This window comes from Dama dama, chromosome 6, assembly GCF_033118175.1.
Source record: "Dama dama isolate Ldn47 chromosome 6, ASM3311817v1, whole genome shotgun sequence".
Classification (NCBI taxonomy): Eukaryota; Metazoa; Chordata; class Mammalia; order Artiodactyla; family Cervidae; genus Dama; species Dama dama.
In genome coordinates, this window is record NC_083686.1 from 3,690,057 (window position 1) to 3,708,375 (window position 18,319).

Consider the following 18,319-nt stretch of genomic DNA (forward strand, 5'->3'; position numbering starts at 1 on the left):
CCCAGAGGCCCATCTACCCTGGACACCGAGCGCCCGGGGGAGGTGGGTCTTGCTTAGCCCGGCGGAGGAGCGGGGAGGGCAGGCCCTGCACTCTAGGTGGCTCAGACCAGCCTCCAAGAGGCCAAAGGTCAAGTGGGAACTCCACACAGAGCCGTTCTTGACCCCAGGCCGGCTGGGAGGACCCTAGAGATGGTGGGGGGGGGGGGGGTGTGTGTGGCAGGGGTCCTGGGCGCGGTGTGTCCCGAGTGCAGGCATGTGGGAGGGACCTGAACTGTCCCTTAAGCTCTCGTGGCGGGTGGGCGCTGGGGAGGAGGGGCAGGAAGGGAGAGCCGGTCAGCGCAGGAAACAGCAGCGCCCCCTCTGCAGGCTGGCTGGGGCCTTGACCGCTGCAGTGACCCAGGGCCTTAGGGTTCAGGGCTCTGCAATCACTGACTCCAAAGACCTCATCCTTTCATCTTTGAACCTGAGTTTCCTGAGTGAAGCCAGGTGGAACAATGAGCTGACGTGGGGCTCGGGGTCCCTGGGGGGAGTGTCGGGCCCACCATTCTCCTGGACAGAGCTGCCCAGGGCGAGGCGGAGACCACAGGAGCGAGCACCCCACGCCCGCCTGGTCCCTCGATCCTGATCCGTCCTGGGTCTGCCCACACTGTCAGTCTGGGTGTCTGGACGTCCTCGCCCCCTTGACAACAATGGCCCTGAACACTGCAGATCCCACAACTGCCTGGGAGAGAAAATTCTGGAAAACGTCCCCTCTATCTTCCCCGCAGCCACAGAAGAGCAGACAAGCTCCTGCACAAGTGCTTCCTCCTAGCCAAGAGCATCTCCGAACCTCCTAACCCCGGGGACTTGTGAGAAGATGCCCCACTTCAGCGTGGCCATCCCCGCTGTGAACATCACCAAGAGCCTCTAGAGAGTCACTCGGAACGGTTGTCTGACGGACACGCTGTGACCCTGGCGACAATCACAAACACTTATTCCTTTTTTTTTTTTTAAAGATTGACTACTTCAGTTATTTTTCAACTGTCTTTAAGTTTTTAGTACATTTAAAAAAATAATTTTATTTATTTATTTTTGGCAGGGCCTTTGTTGCTGCCTGGGCTTTTATTTAGTTGCAGCGAGCAGGGGCCACTCTCTGGGTGTGATGCGGGGCTCCTCTCACTGCGGAGCACGGGCTCTCGTGTGCAGGGTCTTCAGTGGTTGCGGCGCGTGAGCCCTGCAGTTTCGGCTCCTGGTCTCTGGAGCACAAGCTCAACAGGTGTGGTGCGCAGGCTTAGTCCTCTTGGCACGTGGGCGCTTCCCCGACCAGGGATTGAACCTGGGTCCCCTGCATTGGCAAGTGGCTTCTCTACCTCGGAGCCACCAGGGAAGCCTGGTCCTTTTTCGTAAACAAAACTTGGAGTTGCTCCCCTGCTCTCCCCTGCAGGGAGAAAACGCCCGGTCTGCGAGGTCTTCTTACCGGAAGAGGCTGAGAGTCTGCATCTTAGTCTGTCTCTCACTTGGTGCCTCCCCAGCTGCCCCTCCGGGGCTTCCCAGCTCTGGGCCACCTAGAACCAGAGGCCCTTTCACAACTTCCTCAACAGGCTCCCATTGTGATCAAGCCTCGGTCTTTCCTGGGTCCATCTCTTTCCTCTCTCTTGTCTCTAGGCCTTCACACATGTTGTTCCCTCCACCTGGAACAGCCCTCCTCCCCTCTCCCGCCCCTGGGCTGACTCCTCCCCCTGAGGGCAGTCTCCCTTCACCCATCTGCAAATTGAGAGAGCATGGCTCAGATCCTCAGGTGGTGTCAGTTCAGTTCAGTTCAGTCTCTCATTCATGTCTGACTCTTTGCGACCCCACGAACCACAGCACGCCAGGCCTCTGGGTCCATCACCAACTGCCAGAGTCAACCTAAACCCATGTCCATTGAGTTGGTGATGCGATCCAACCATCTCATCCTCTTGTCCCCTTCTCCTCCTGCCCCCAGCATCAGGGTCTTTTCCATGAGTCAGCTCTTCGCATCAGGTGGCCAAAGGATTGGAGTTTCAGCTTCAACATCAGTCCTTCCAATGAACACCCAGGACTGATCTCCTTTAGGGTGGACTGGTTGGATCTCCCTGCAGTCCAAGGGTAAGTGAGAGAAAAAGGAGATGGTAGCTGTCGGTTTCTGGCTGCAGGTTATGACACCCCCAGCTTAAAGGATGGTGGGCTTGTTTCCATCGCTGCCGATGCTTCTGTGTTTACAACACCCGTCTGGAACTTCCTGAAGCCTCTCCAATTTGCTCCCGTGGGAGGTGATTTCACAGTGCGCAACCAGTCGCTGCAGAAATAGAACATTTCTGCTGAGTGAAAGACCAATACCAGTGACTCCACAAGAATAAACCTATCAGGGACGTCCTAGGCACCACAGCTAACACCTGCATGGTAGCATCCTGGGGATGAGCGGGCTTGCTCTAGACGGATGCTCCACAGAAAGGAGTGGGATGGTGTGCCGCCGCACGCGTGCTACTCTGGTGTAAAGATAAACCGACCGGGAGTCAGGCCGAGGGAGAGGAGGAGGAGGAGGGGAGCAGGGCGGAGGGAAGGTGCGTCCGCGGACACGTGTGCCGGGGGGTCTCACGCAATTCTCAGAAGCACGGCAATTCCACCCGGTGTTCAGTGGCAGGTTGGACACACGATTGAAACTCAGCATCCTTTTCTCCCTTGCCGTAGGGTACCTGGTCATGCCGCAGAGGCTGCAAAGCTGAAATCCAGCGTCACTCAGACTCCCTCGTAGCTAGAATTCTGGGTCAGACAGATGCAGTTGTGCGAGGTTTGGAAGGCCAAAGTGCCATGGAATCAGTTCCCTGCAGCCTTGGCCATCCATTTATTGAAACTGATGTACAATGTCATGTTCGTGTCAGGGGTACAATGCAGTAATTTATATATATATATATGATTTGTTTATAAATAATGTATATAATTTTTTATAACATTCCCTTTCCCTTCTCCAGGGGATCTTCCCAACCCAGGGAATCGAACCCAAGTCTCTTGCATTGCAGGCAGATTTGTTACCAGCTGAGCCACCAGGGAAGCCCAATGTATATAATAATATATAATAAATAATATACATATGATATATATATATGTTCTTTACTTTTCAGGTTCTTTTCCTTATAAGTTATTACAAAACGCTGAGTATAGTTCCCTGTACTATACAGTAGTTAGTATACAGTAGTTAGTATAGTTAGAAACTATACAGTTGTTTCTTCTTGTTTATTTTATATATAGTAATGTATAGATGTTAGGCTTCCCAGGTGGCGCTAGTGGTAAAGAACCCACTTGCCAATGCAGGAAGCGTAAGAGACATGGGTTTGATCCCTGGGTAAGGAAGATCCCATGGAGATGGGCATGGCAACCCACTCCAGTATTCTTGCCTGGAGAACCCCATGGACAGAGGAGCCTGGTGGGCTACAGTCTATAGGGTCGCAAAGAGTTGGACACGACTGAAGCGACTCCGCACGCATGCATGCAGTGTCTATAAGTTGATCCCAACCTCCTAATTTATTCTTCCTCCTTCAGTAACCATAAGTTTCTTTTCTATGTCTGTGGGTCTATTTCTGCTTTGTAAATAGGTTTATTCGTATCTTTATTTTTAGATTCCACATATAAGTGCTGTCGTATGGTATTTGTCTTTGTCTGGCTTACTTCGTATGATAATCTCTAGATCCATCTATGTTTTTGCAAATGGCATTATGTCATTTTCTTTTATTGCTGAGTAATATTCTACTGTACACATAGACCACCTCTCCTCCATCCATTCCTCTGTTGATGGACATTTAGGTCATTTCTGTGTCCTGGCTACTGTAAACAGTCCTGTAGGGAGCACTGGGGTGCATATGTCTTTTCAAATTATGGTCTTCTCTGGATATATGCCCAGGGAGTGGGATTGCTGGATCACGTGGTAACTCTGTTTTGCTGGCCAACCAGGTCATGGGGACATGCTTGGCATCCAGCCTCCAGTTCTGGGGGCTGGAGGGGCAGTTGTGGTGGAGGCAGCTGCAGGACCAATCACTGGCTTTGTGGATGTTCCCAGGCAGTGTGGGCTGCAGCAGTGATGATTTCAGATGCCTCGACCCCAGCATCAGCTGCGTGTTCTTGACCTTGGTGACACCAGCAGAGCTCCTGATCCTCCACCTTCCCCTGCTGGTCCAGATCCTCAGGCTTCTGGGAGAATCCTCAGAAGTCTGGTCTGAAGCCCCCCTTCTAGCCTCCTGGCAGTTTAGAAAGGACCCAATCGTCCCAAATCCTAAATCCTTTTTCTACTTAAAATATCCAGAGGGAGGTCCCTTTTCTGCTTGAGCCCCATCAGACACAAAAGTCAGAGCAAAAACGAACACACTCTGAGCTGTAAGATTCTCACTGCTCAAAGCTGTTCTCCTGACCGCAGAGCCCCCTCGTCCCTTCTTAGGAGAGCTCTTGTCTGCCCCACCACCAACCCCTGGAGGATTACCAGGGTTCATTTTTCTTTCTTTTCTTGTGTGATCATCTTTGCTGCTTGGAAGTTCTTTTAAAAAGTAAACTTACATCCTGACTTATTCTCTAAGCCCCTGTTCAACACCCCTCCTCCAGGCAGGCTTCCCTGATTGGCCACCCAAGGTGTCTTTTCTCCTCTACCAAGTTGTCCATCTGAAAGGAGACCAGTCCTGGGTGTTCATTGGAAGGACTGATGCTGAAGCTGAAACTCCAATACTCTGGCCACCTCATGCGAAGAGCTGACTCACTGGAAAAGACCCTGATGCTGGGAAAGATTGAAGGCGGGAGGAGAAGGGGACGACAGAGGATGAGATGGTTGGATGGCATCACCGACTCAATGGACATGAGTCTGAGTAAACTCTGGGAGTTGGTGATGGACAGGGAGGCCTGGTGTGCTGTAGTCCATGGAGTCGCCAAGAGGCGGACACGACTGAGCGACTGAACTGAAGTTTCTGGAAGGCAGTCTCATGCTCAGACCAATTTCTCACAGTGCCAGGGAGCGAAGAGGTTCTTGTCAGGAAGCAGAATAAAACATACAAGTGGATCTATCGATGTTTTAGGGGTTAAGTGCCCAGGGCTCTGTCTGCGAGTGGGTCTGAGGTTTGAGCAGAAGGAAGCAGACTGGTCAGTGTCAGAGCAGGGGTCCCTAGCGAGCTGACACGGGGGACAGACTGTCCGGCTCTGATATCCTTTGGATCCCAGGAGCCTAATGCAATTTGCTGAGCCTTGAAAGAAAAACCACTGCCTTTGGGTCTCACCCAGGGAGCCTGTCCAGGATCCAAATAGGGTAGCCTCAGTGACACAGTAAAGGGGGGAACTAGAAGTAGGGAGTTAGGACAGTCTGAGCAGGGAACATGGTCTGTCTGCTAGAGGAGGGGGCAGGCATCTGAGTGGGGAGGGACGCGGAGAAAGCAGAGGAAGGCATTTGGTTTTGTAGAAATCTGTGGGTCCCTGTGAACCGGATATTGATATCCAGCCTGCAGACCTTGGATTTTGACACATGAATTGCTTTGCCCATGGGAAGGGATGTGATGTTTTCCAGGTATAAGCAGACACATGAAGGTCCTCCTGCGGTTTCCTCTGCCCCTCTGTCATGAGACTACCACATCCGCAAGTAACTAATGGTTCCAGAACTAGAGACCTGAACCCTGCCCAGGAGCCATGACTAGCCAGTCCCAGCCCACCAGGACCCCCGCTGACTCACAGACCCGGAAATGAGAAGGAATGCTTGCTGCGGGGAGCCGTGGGGCTCTGGGGCTGTGTGCTACTCAGCACTGGAGCAGCAGACACCTGCCTGACACATCAGGTCTGTGGGCATCAAAGTCAATGTTGTCCGCCCACGCCACCCTGCTTCTGGGGAGTCAGCGAGCTTCCTAAACCATGAAGCCTAAGAAGCCGAAAGCCCTGCTCTCACTGTTATTGATGTCCTCAAATTCCTCATTCCCTTTACAACCACAACGAAGCCTGTCTTCTCCCCTTTTTTCTTTCCTGATAGTCACGGGAAAGAATCAAAGAAAATAACTGAGATTTCAGCTCCATTAATTTTTCAGGGCACCATAAATTAAAGAGCAATTGCAATGCAGTGGATTTCTGCGGGAAAATAAGTCTCTGTGATTGTGCTTTAGTCTAATTACACGGAAAGCTAAGTAGCGCTATTAATACCCCAAAGCGCATGCTGTCCCAAAGGAAAGGACCCAGAGCAGAGGCAGCCCGCCAGGCCAGGGAATTTCAGGGACGTCCTGAACTTCAGCCAGTCAGCGGGGACCAGGTCTTGGCAGGAGACTTGCTTTGGCCAGTGGCGTGTGAGTGGGTGTGACGTGTGCCAGGTCAAAGCAGGCACACTGAATTGAGGGCCAGCAAGGAGGCCGGGTCCTGTAGACAGCCATGGCTCAGGCCAGACAGGAAGCTTCATTTGGAGGTCCCTGACCATGGTGGTCCCTACTGGTACAAATTCATTCATTCATTCCTCCAGCTGCCATCGATGCATCTACATCATCCATCCACCCCCATGTATCCATCCTTCCATCCACCCACCATCCATCCACCACTATGCATCATCCTTCCATCCATCCACCCATCCATCCACCCATCCACTCATCCATTCACCTATCCATCCTTCCATCCATCTTACCCACCATCCGTAATTCATCCACCATATGCATCCATCCTCCCATCCACCTATCCATTCACCCATCCATCCATTCACTCACCCACCATCCATCTATCCCTATGCATCTATGCTTCCATCCATACATCTATCCATCCACCTTCCATCTACCCACCCACCCACCCATCCACCCATCCGTCCACTTATTCACCCATCCACCTACCCATCCATCCACCCATCCACCCATCCACCATCCATCTACCCCTATGCATCCATCCTTCCATCCATCCACCTATCCATCCACCTGCCATCTACCCACACACCCATCCATCTATCCACTCATCCACCCATCCATCCATTCTTCCATTCACCCACCCATCCATTCATCTACCCATCCATCATCCTTCCTTCCATCCCTCATTCAATATTTCCAGCCAGGAACTTGAGATAAAATTGTGGAAAAAAAAAAAAAAGCCAGGCATAGCCCCACCCTCAAAGAGCTTACCCCAAGGGTGTGTGTAAGGTGCAGACAATAATCAAATATGCACGAATGCAGACAATTCACGAATATATAATCGTGCATTGTGACCCGTCCTGGGAAAGAGAGTCACTGGAATCTGGAAGAGTGTGGAATGGTGAATCCCGGGCAGGTGTGGGGGCACCCAAGGAAGCTTCTGATCCAGATAGCTTCTGTCTGCTCCAGACTCAGTTTCTGCCTTTTCCACCCTCTTCCAACCCTGGGAGCTGCCCTGTGTAGGCAGCATCCATAGGCCCCTTCTTCCTGGCTTCTGGTGGGATTCAGATCACGGGAAACAGGACAGGAGGAGAGAGATGGGAACCATGACTCCTGTTCTCCGACTGCCCAACCACAGAATTTCTTGGGGATGAGTGACTCTCCCCAGGGCCAGCCTCCTCCTCAGCCCTTTTGTTATGACAGGGCTGCAAGCCTCCTATCAGGCAGGGTGGGTGGCTGACAAGGTCCCCCTCAAAATATCTGCATCATAATCCCTGGTACTTGTGAAAGGGACCTGATGGACTGAAAAAGGACTTCGTGGTCAATTCAGTGAAGATGCTTAGATGGGAAGCTTGGTCTGGATGCTTAGATGGGATGCTTAGGGAACTTACGCATACACACACACACACACACACACACACACACACACACACGGCAACGTGAAGATGGAGCAGGAAGAGTTAGTTGAAGATGCTGCCTTTGAAGCTCGGTGTGACTCATCAGAAGCTGGTGGAGGCGAGGGAAAGACCCCCCCGGAGCCTCTGGGGGAGAGTCACCCCACAAATGCCCTGGCTTTGGCCTCATGAAACTGATTTGGGGCCTTTGGCCAATACACCTCTGTTGTTTAAGCTGCCAAGTTTGTGATCATTCCTTACGGTGTCTGCAGGAACCTGACCCAGACCTTTCCTCCAGGCAGGCGGCCCCTTCTCCAGGGGCCCTCAGCCCACCCGCTCCCAGCTCCAGGGTCTCCTACCGCACCCACGCTGGCCCTGGAGAAAGCCCCTCACAGCGCACTCCTCAATCACCCGTGAACTCCTGAGGCCCTGCTGGACTGCCATCAGAGGAGAGGATGCTGGCTTGGGGTTGGAAGGATGATTCCCTCTCCTGGTGAAGGTGGAAGACGCTTCCAAGTGGAGGGAAGGGCCTGGGGTGGGAGGGTGTGTGGAATGTTCTGGAAGTGGAGGGAGGCCCCACGGCTGGAGTGTGCTGGGGGGCAGAGTGGAGGGGCCTCATAATTATCCACCGTCCTTTGGCTGTTTCGTGAGCCTGTTGTACCTCACCTCCACCCACCGGCTCTCACTTGAACCCACGAGCTCCCCAGGGTCACCTGACCACTCAGCCCTGGGCGGGAGCAGGGGGTGATGGGGTCCCCGACCCCAGCCCCGGGGAGCCCTGCTGCCGCCCAGGGCTCCGGGGCCCCAGGTGATGGGAGGTTCCAGTCCTCGTGGACGCCCGGCGGCTCACCTTGCCCTCCTTGGTGTAGGCCAGCACCTTGTCCTCCTCCCGGGGGTGGAAGAGGAGCGTCTCCACGGAGAAGGGGACGAGCTGCTTCTGGAAGGTGGCACCCTCGTCCGCGCTGAGGAACAGGCTCTGGTCCCGGTCGCTGAGCGAGGAGCTCACCAGGATGATCTGAAAGACACGGGTCAGGAGATGCGTCTACACTCCGGGGGGCTGCTGCCTGCAGCGGGCTCCCCGCAGCCCCCAGGGGCAACCCGCCCAGCCGACACCTGACTCCAGACTTCCTGCCTGCAGAGCCCGGACGGCCGATTCCTGCCCAGTTTGTGGAACTCTGTTATGGCCGCCCCAGGCCACTGACTTGTCCAGTGAGAGCTCTGCAAGGGCCGGGGCAGGGGGTGGGGAGTGCCAGGAGGAGGCTTATTGTGAAGAGCGCCCGGAGCAGGGGCCATGTGGAAGGCTGCCTCGTCCTGGCTGGAGGCTTCGGGGTGGAGTCGGAGCCTACCCTCCGTATTCTCTCCCTGCCCTCAAGCCCAGCATCAAATCGCTGGAGATGCCGGGAGATGCATACTTCTGAGAGTGGCCCCGACTCCACTCCGACGTGAAATTGATGGCAAGGTGCCCCTGAGAGGATAAGGGACAGCCCCACCATGCGCACCCCCAGCCCCCCAGCCCCCGAGGTCCCTGCACATTTGCCTTCCGTCCAGGTTCCTCTTCTCACAGGTACAAGCCCTACCGGGCTGTGTGTGAGCAGTGTCCCCCGTGTCACAGAAAGGTCAGGAAAGGGCGGCCAAGGGTCAGAACAGGGCAGCCCTGGGGCTACTCGGCAGAATGCCAGGGCCCCACGGAGGGACACACGCGTGCTCCTGGTGCCAGAGATGGTTGATCAGCCGATGGGCTGAGTCAGCGCCAGCAGCACCCGGAAACACAGGGTGCAGGGGCTGGGAGCCACGTGGTCCTTCCCTCCCTCCCCCCACAACCCCCGCCCCCAGCACTGTGGTCCCGCCTCCTGCTTCATCAGAAGATCCATTCCCCACACGGAAGCCAGGGGAATCTCCTACATACGGACCTTGAAGAACCTTCACGGTTCTTCACAGCCCCAGGAGGTGCCGACCCCACTATGGAGGTCCTAGGACCCTCCCGGACCGCCTCCCTCCCAGCCTCATGTGCGGCCTGGCCTTGCCTGGTGTGGTCCACACCCCTGCCCCTGCCCCTTTCCACCTCGGCACACACCCTGGGATGGCCTTCCTCCCCAGGCTGGTTGGAGCTCCTGCTGCAATGCCGCTGGGGACCCAGGACTTGTCCACAACACACTCACCCCATTTCATGGAAGAGGCCTCCTGCATGGGGACTGGGGCCCTGTCGGGTCAGGGGGACATCTGTGGAGGTCACTACTGACGCCCTCCCCTCCCCTCTCCACCCCCGCAGGGCCTGGGCATTCCACCCGTAGGATGAATGAGGGAGTGAACGAATGAGGGAGTGAATGAATGAGAGAATGAATGAATGAATGAGGGAATGGATGAATGAGTGAGGGAATGAATGGACAGAAGGAATGAATGAGGGAATGATGAATGAACTATGTGTCGGTGGGGCAGAGGGCTGGGGACACACACTCTATCTTTGGATAACGCAGCTCAGATTCCACGTCTGTGTGACCAGTATCCTCTGTGCCTCGGTTTCCTTGTCTGTAAAATGGGGAATGACAGGGTGCCCACCATGGAGGTCTAATACGAACGCGACCAGCCGGTCTGTATTACGATTCTGCGTGGTGACTGTCACCGCGTTGCTGTCACCTCTGCTCGGCAGGTGGGGAGAATGAGGGCAGGCAAGCTGCTGGGGTCACAGAGCTGTGCTGGATAGGGCCAGGGTCAGTGGCGATTCCACACAGCCCGGGGTTTTAGCTGGGCTGGAGCTGGCAGCCTGGGTGGGACCAAGATGAGCTCAGCTTTTCTGGGAGGGCAAAGGACGACAAGTTGCCCCCGGAATGACTTTCCCAAACCCCGACATGCCTCTGGAAGACAACTAAGCCCATGGCGCATAAATCAATGAGCTGCACAAAACTCCTGTTTCTTGTCAACAAGGGATATCAGTATGTTCTTTCTTTCCAAGGAAACCTCACTGAGCTCCTGAGTGAGGTCATTCACCTCCTTCAGCACAAAGGCTTCTGTGCCCCCAGCAAACGGAGGGTCACAGAGCCTGATTCCTTGGTGATCTGATCCCTGAAAGGTGGACACATGTGCTCAGAGATGCCCTTCATGGTGTGGTTTACATGCAAGAAAAATAGGAGCGGGTGGCAGAGATGTTAAAGGGAGTCAGAGAGTGTGTACCGATGTTTCCATGGTGTTTAGTGACAAGAGAACTAATGCACTCACAAAAAAAAAGCAGGACATCATAAGCAAGTTCAGTTTCTGTACATTTCCCATGGACAAAATTGTAAGGAAGTATATAATAGTTTTGTCATGGTAGGTGCAGAAAAGTAAGTGTAATTTTGTCAGTGGAAAATACATAGAAAGAAGGGTGGAAGGATCATTACTCAGCCATAACAAGAATGAAACTTGCCATTTGCAACAACACGGATAGACCTCTAGGGCATTGTGCTAAGTGCAGTAAGTCAGACAGAGAAAACAAATACTGGGGGATCTCACTCATATGTGGAATCAAAAAGAAAAAGGAAAAAAAAAAAAAAAACCAAGCTCATAGAAACAGAAGAGACAGGTGGTAGCAGAGGTGATTGGGGATGGGCAAAATGGGTGGGTGGGGTCGAAAGGTACAAACGTGCGGTTATAAGATGAAGAAGCCCTGGGATAGACTGTGCAGCACGCTGAGAATAACCAACAAAACTCAACTGCACATTTGAAAGTTGCTAAGAGAGTAGATCTTAAAAGCTTCGTCACACAAAAGAATTCTGTAACTATGATGTATGGTGACCAACCTCACCTAGAATTGTTGTGGTTATCATTTCACAATGCAAACAAATATTATTATGTTGCACACCTGAAACTAATATTACTTGTCAGTTACAACTCTGTTTTTAAAAAAGAGAAAGCAAAAAAACACAGGGGCTTATTAATAGTGGTTGGTTTTAAGCAGAGGGGTTGGGATGTTGTCTTAATTTGAAGTAGACTTTTTAGTTTAGAAAAATTTGATTTTTTTTGAAGACTTTTTTGATGTGCACCATTTTTACAGTCTGTGTTGAATCTGTTACAACGTTGTTTCTGTTTTAGGCATGTGGGATCATCTTAGAACCCCAACCAGGGATTGAACCTGCACCCCCTACATTGGAAGGCAAAGTCTTAACCACTGGACAGCCAGGGAAGTCCCAAACAGTTTTAGATGGATGGAAAAGTTGCAAAAATAGTACAGCATGTTCCCGTGCAAAGCATACCCTGCTTCCTCTACCATTAACAGCTGACATCAACATTATACATTTGTCACAATAAGGACCCAACATGGACACATTGGTGGTATCTAAACCACACACTACATGTCACCCGTTTTCCCACTGATGTCTTTCTCTGTCCCTATGCCAGGCTCCCGCGTGACACTTAGCTGTCACTTCTTCTTGGGCTCCTCTAGGCTGCGACATTTTCTCAGACTTCCCTTGTTGTGGATGACCTTGGCAGTTTTGAGGAGGACTGCCCGGATATTTTGTAGTTGTGTCTCTGTTTGGGTTTGTCTGCTGTTTTTCTCATGCTGATGCTGGGGTTCTGGGTTTGAGGGAAAGAGCCAGGAGGTGGGGGAGGTCCTATGTCCCTTGATCACAGGGATAGGGACTGAACTCCTTTTGCTCCCTCCAGCATCCAGCACATGCCTGACCCCGAGCTGTGGGTCAATCCAGGCCTGCAGGATACTTAAAGGAATGCACACATGTGTGCTTGAATGAGCAATTCTGGCTCACTCTGTGACTCCTCAGGGAACTGTTTGCTTGCTCTTCTTCTCTGGGCAGAAAACATCCCTGGGGATGCTTAAGTAGCCTGGGGAGGAGAAATCATATATAATCTCATTCACTTATTCCTGTTCACCACTCAAAACTTCACACATCAGTGAAGGTTCATTCATTCATTCATTCCTCCATGGTTAAAAGCCTCAGGGTCAAGCAAGGATTTACGTTGCCCAGGGTTTACGGGAGCAGAGCAGGGGATGTCAGATCCAAGTGCAGAACAAAAGGAGGGCTTCGGGAAGAGGTGACATCCAGATGAGCTTTGAAGAATAAACAAAAATTTGATCCAGACCTGGGGAAGGGGGTTCTCAGGCAGAGAGGCCAGCAGGACTGAAGACAAGCAGATGGGGGGCCCTGCTGAGACCGTTCACGTCCCCCCAAGCTCTGCAAACTGTTCCCTCTGGCTGGAATGCACAGCAGGGCCGAGACCCCCCTGACCTCACCCCTGGCAAAGAAGAATCAGATTTCCAGATTTTTTAAACGTCACAAAATCCATGTGTGATAAAATGAAAATTTTTGAAATTTTCTGAGTCCTGAATTCTGGGTAACTTCAACAAAGCTGAATGTTTCTCGTTTATTTTTGGTGTCCCTGCTTTGTGGGTGCCCCAGCATGAGTTTAGCCTGCTTTTATGATGGGACATCCTCCTTCTTTTCCACTGCTTCTCCAATACCTCTTCATCTGGCACAGCTAATTTTGAAGGTCACCTCCTCCAGGAAGACCTCCATGATACACATCCTCCAACAGAGTTCTCCTCATCCCTCATCTACTCCTTCCGCAGCATCTCATGCATTCATGTGCTCCAGTTTAACATTCCTAGGGTTCTGTCTGTGAGTCTGCATTTCCCTCCAGGTGGGGAGGCTGTGCAGCCTGGCAGGACCCAGTCCTCATCCTTGCCCTTCAGCCTAGAGCATAGGTATTGGTATTCCCATACAGAATGAGGTCCCTGGGCACAGGGTCGCCTCTCCATGAGAGCCCTTAGTTACAGCTAAAGCCCTGTTCATGGTGTCACCCAGTCGGAAGGAAAAGGAACCTGAGGAAGTGATTCTGGCCAGGGGCCCAGCAATCTGGATCGTGGGCTATTTTTGGCCTCAGAATGGGACAAGCCATGAAAGACGGGGGGAGAAGAAAGTGCTGACAAGGAAAGAATTATTGGAGCAAAGAAAACAAATCAATTAGCATCGTGCAGAGAGGAGGCTGGCAGATTGTTCCTCCAAACTGGGAACCAGACTACTTTCAATGGTATATTTTCACTGCTTACTATTCCGGGAAAACATATGGTACCCGCGTGAGGTTCTGGGGGCCCACAAGGCTGGATGCCTCAAAATCAGAGGCAACTCAGTTAAAGGGAAATATCTGATAGATTCACTGGACTGACGGCCCATGTGAAGCCTGAGTCTCAGGGTCTAATTTTCCAGGCCACGTACACGGTGCAAACATGGAGCTCCTCGTTCAAAGAGAATCAGGAATGTCAAGATGGGGCCAGTAGACCATCAGCCCAAGCATAGATTCTCCTGTGACGGCCTGAGTCACACACCCACAGAGTGGACTCTTCCCAAAGCCATTCGGTTAATAAGCTCCGGGACCGGTGGGAGCAGCATCCTTGGAGACTGTCAGACTCCTGGTGCCTTGGCCCCCCCGGGACCTGCATTTTCTCACGGCCCCTGGTGAGTCCCAAGCGCCCTCCCTTGGGTGGGGGGGGGGGTGCCGCCTTAGGCCGCAGCTCCTGCTCGTCTCGGCCCTGTGCCCACTCCAAGCACTCTGGTGGACTCGGCCTCTGCTTCCCATCAAGAGACAAGGAAATGACCAGGCGCACTGCAGCCCCGTCTTCAGCCTCCTACTCCTCCCGGCCCTGATCTCAGCCACTCCATGCTGCCCTGCAGGACGGAGGTACCCACGACAACCCCGGAGCCCACGGAGGCCACGCCGCTCATGGAACACGGAGGCCACAGCCGGGGCCTGCCAGCTCGGGGCCAGTGCAGGCTCCGGAGGCCTCACCCCTCCAGAGCTGGAGGTGAGGAGCTGGCCTCACCCCTCCTTTGCTCCTGCAAGTTGTGCAACCTTGGGCAAATCACTTCACGTCTCTGAGCCTGTGTCCTCCTCTGTAAAATGAAGATAGGGGTTCCCACGGCAGAGGCGAATGGAAGAGATAAAGGAAACAAAGTCCATAACAGACTGAGATGACAGTGGGTTTATTCTCGTGGCATTTTATTCTAAAGAAGCTTGGTTCACCAAGCACCTCCTTGGGTCAAGGCCCTGGAGCTGAGGCAGCTCAAAGGCAGCGGTGAGAAGGACAGTTTAGGAAGCATATGGCTCCCTTCCAGCAGGAAACTCCAGGACAGACAAGGACAAAGGCAAACAAGCGGTCCCCAGGGTGACGAGCATGTTCTCTAAAGGGTGGGAGTTAGGCCAGGGCATATGCGTTTGACTGCCTCCCTAACTGTGTACCCTGAGCTGCCCTTGCCTCAGCCCAGGCCTGGCCTGGGGTTGAGGGCTTCCTGGAGGGGGTGTCACCTGAGCTGGGTCTTGAAGGATGAATAGGAGTTCACTAGGGGGAAGCAGTGAGGGTGGAGCTCAGGAGAACTGCACATCGATGCTGAGTGGAAATGACAGAACCCTTCTTTTGAAGAGAGTCACCTGCTTGGGGATTTGGTTTTCGATCACATTACTGACATGTGCTTTATTGGACATGCTCCACCCACACCAAAGTAGCCTGGACATCGGTGAGTCAGTCAACCAGATTTGCCCCTCTATGTAGGACTCGTGGTAGAAATAGGGGGGCGGTGGAGCCTGCAACCGGGCAGTGGGCACAGAGGAGGGCCAGCCCAGTGCAGGACACAAACACAAGTCACTGTGATGTGGACCGACAGGAGCTGCCATGAAGCTGGCATGCAGCATGGGTGTGGGCGGAGAGAGGTCCCCCAGGCCTGCACCCTCTGTGCCTCCCCCACAGGCCCTGTCTGTGTTAAAGCAGATCGATTAGCTCTCTCAGCCAGGATGTTCTGGGTGGGAAGTCTGCAAAGTGACCTGGCCGTGGACGCCTAAAAATGAACAACCCTTCTGTTATTTCCCTGCCACTCGCATCTGGTTGCAGAGCAGGGAGCTCTGGGGCGGTGCAGAGATGACCAGCGACCAGCAGGGGCAGGCGGGGGTAGTGCAAATCGCTGACTGCGCTTAGTGTTCGCCGCACGCCTGCTAAGCTTAGGTGCGATCATCCCCATTTCTCAGATGGGGAAGCTGAGGCCAGAGAGGCCTCGTGGAAGATTGTACTGTCAGCCAGGTTTGCACCCAGCACTTCCCTGCATCATTCATCCGCACCACATCATGACCAGTGATGTGACTGCATCAGCTTGGAATGTGGAAACGACACTGGGGTCGTGTGGCAATGGTCTTGGGAGAGTCTAGACAGGTTCCCTTCCCCATCGACCACCACCGCCCCAAAGACTATTAGGCATGGCTTCCAGACATCTGCAGGTCCATCCTGAACTTGGGGAATTTCTGACCCCATAGACAGCAGAGGAAGGCAGGGATGGTGTGTGTTGGGGGCAGGCTTTCTGTCCATCTTCATCTTTGTTTTCCCGGTTCAGTCCAGCATCCTATTCTTTGAGGCCATTCACGCACCCATTCAGCTGCGGGTCAGACCCCAAGCTGGGAGATGAATCTCACAGGAGCCTGGTCCCCAGGGAGCCCATAGCAGACAAGGGAAGTCGTTGAATGATGTGAGCTGCGTGCTGGGACAGGCGATCCCGAGAAGGGACTGGAATGGAGGCTGTCCGGAAAGTGTCCATGGAGGCGAGCTGCGTGCTCCCGGCACGGCGGGTCAGCGTCGGCCAAGCGTGGAGGGGTCCTCCAGGAAGGGCAGAGTGTGCCAGGCGCCAACGCGGGCCTCCCATGACCAGGTCAGGAAGTTTGCCTGAACCTGGCACCCTGGACGCCTTCTGGGACCCTTCGACATGGGCCTGCCCCTCCCTGCCTGCCCAGGTCGTGTCCACCCGGCCTCCTGCTCACACCTGCCCTTCCTGAGGCACCCCTGCATGAACCACGTGTGGTCCCACCCGCCAAGTCGCCTCCTCTGGTGCCCTGCTGGGCTTCCATTCCCCCATCTCCTCCAAAAGGTGGTGCCAACATCCCAGTCTGCCTTGCAGCCTAAACCCTAGCTCTCAAACCTCCAGTTAAAAAAGGAAAACAAACAGCACCCAGCAACTGGTTCTCACCTCTGCCGGAACTCCGGCTGGGTACGCCACAGATCTTGGGTGTCCCTTCAGACTCTTTATCAAGGAGAAGACTTGTTTTTCATCTTCTCTTTACCATGTGGAGCCCTCAGAGGCTCCCCTCTGCACCTCTGGGAATGGGGGTCCTCAGGAAATTACCTTCCTATTTAAAACCCAATCGCTCAGTGCATTCCTTGCCAGACAGATGCGCCCAGCTGGGTACACAGGAAACTGGGCTTTGACACCCGGAGAGGCAGACAGTGGAGACAAACAAATACAGCAGCATCCGCCCCCGGGTCTCAAATTAGAATCTGTGCAGAGCATCTTACAGACGCCGGTGTGAGTCATCATGAGCGAGAATAACTCTGCTACCCCGAGAGGAGAAGGCGCGGATGAATACCTCGCTGGGCCCTTGGGCACACAGTCGGATTGCTGCCCAGGGTCTTAGCAGAAAGTCAGCCCACGTGACGGCTTTCCATCTGGGGGCGCCGGAGGAAGCAGAGCCTGGCGGAGATGCGGCTCTGCTCGGAAACCTTGGGCTCGTCCCTCTCCTCACCTTGAACTCGGAAACAATCGTCTGTTCTGGGCTGAGGTCCTAAATTAGGCGCCACGTGTGAAACTGTGGCAGAAATAGAAGGGCTCTTCATGCCTTTTGTGCTTTCTTCAGCCAGAAAGTAGGAAGTGACGGGCAACCCGCTCCAGTATCCTTGCCTGGAGAATTCCATGGACAGAGGAGCTTGGCGGGCTATAGTCCACGGGGTCGCAAAGAGTCAAACAGGACGGAGCCACGCAGGCAAATCAGAGAGATCTGTTCTTGAAGAAGTCACAGATTATCGGAATTTACGCAAATTTAAGTGTGCGGTGCTGTGTCCCTGCTTGAAAGCCTCAGGGCCTCTCCTGCCGGGGCTCCTGGGTCTGGCGATCACGACTCACTCCCGTGACCTCACCTGGCTGACTTTGCCCCTCCCCACCCGGCCCAGGTCCAGCCATCCAAACCACATCCCCAGATGTCCGCTGCACCCTCACACTCCTTTTCCCTGGCAAACCCTGGCTGTCTTCTCTCTGACCTCAGTGAGGAAGCGGGCCTGGAGGGGGCAGGCCAGAGGCTGACTAGGAGGACACGGGGGTTATCAGCTGAGATAAGCTGGTGGCCTGGGCTGGGGCAGATATCATGCGACTGGAGGGGAGAGGGCGGGTGTCTGTGACATTTCAAGTCCGAGTTCAGCGGGTTTGGTGAAGGAAATAGATGGAGAAATAACGGACTACCTAACCTAAACCTGCCCTGGGGTAGGCCTTCGGAAGGTCCATGCTCAGACGTGTGACTGCGGGTCCTGGGAGTGGAGGACCCTCCCAAGGAGTGAGAAAACAAGTGGCCAGGGATGGGGACCAGAGAGACCCCGGCAGAGAGGAGCCTACGGGGAGAGCCCTTCCCCTGGGCCTTACGGCTGAGTGGGAGAGACAGGGAGTAAAACAAATGCAGGAATACGATGATTTCAGATAGTGAGACGTACCATGAGAAAAATAAAATCAGGTGACTAAATGACTATATGTATATACATGTGTCCATGGGTATATACACACATAAGCTTGTATGTATATATGA

The 18,319-nt window shown here is 53.6% G+C and overlaps 1 protein-coding gene across 1 annotated transcript in view; it reads right to left on the minus strand.

The window, feature by feature from the left end:
* The window catches only part of SORCS2 (sortilin related VPS10 domain containing receptor 2), a 486,902-nt gene that overhangs the window by 77,865 nt on the left and 390,718 nt on the right, over positions 1 to 18,319 (minus strand). The window contains exon 4 of the mRNA XM_061145438.1: positions 8,577 to 8,741. Coding sequence (XP_061001421.1) covers positions 8,577 to 8,741 — 165 coding nt within the window. The remainder of the gene's footprint in view (positions 1 to 8,576; positions 8,742 to 18,319) is intronic.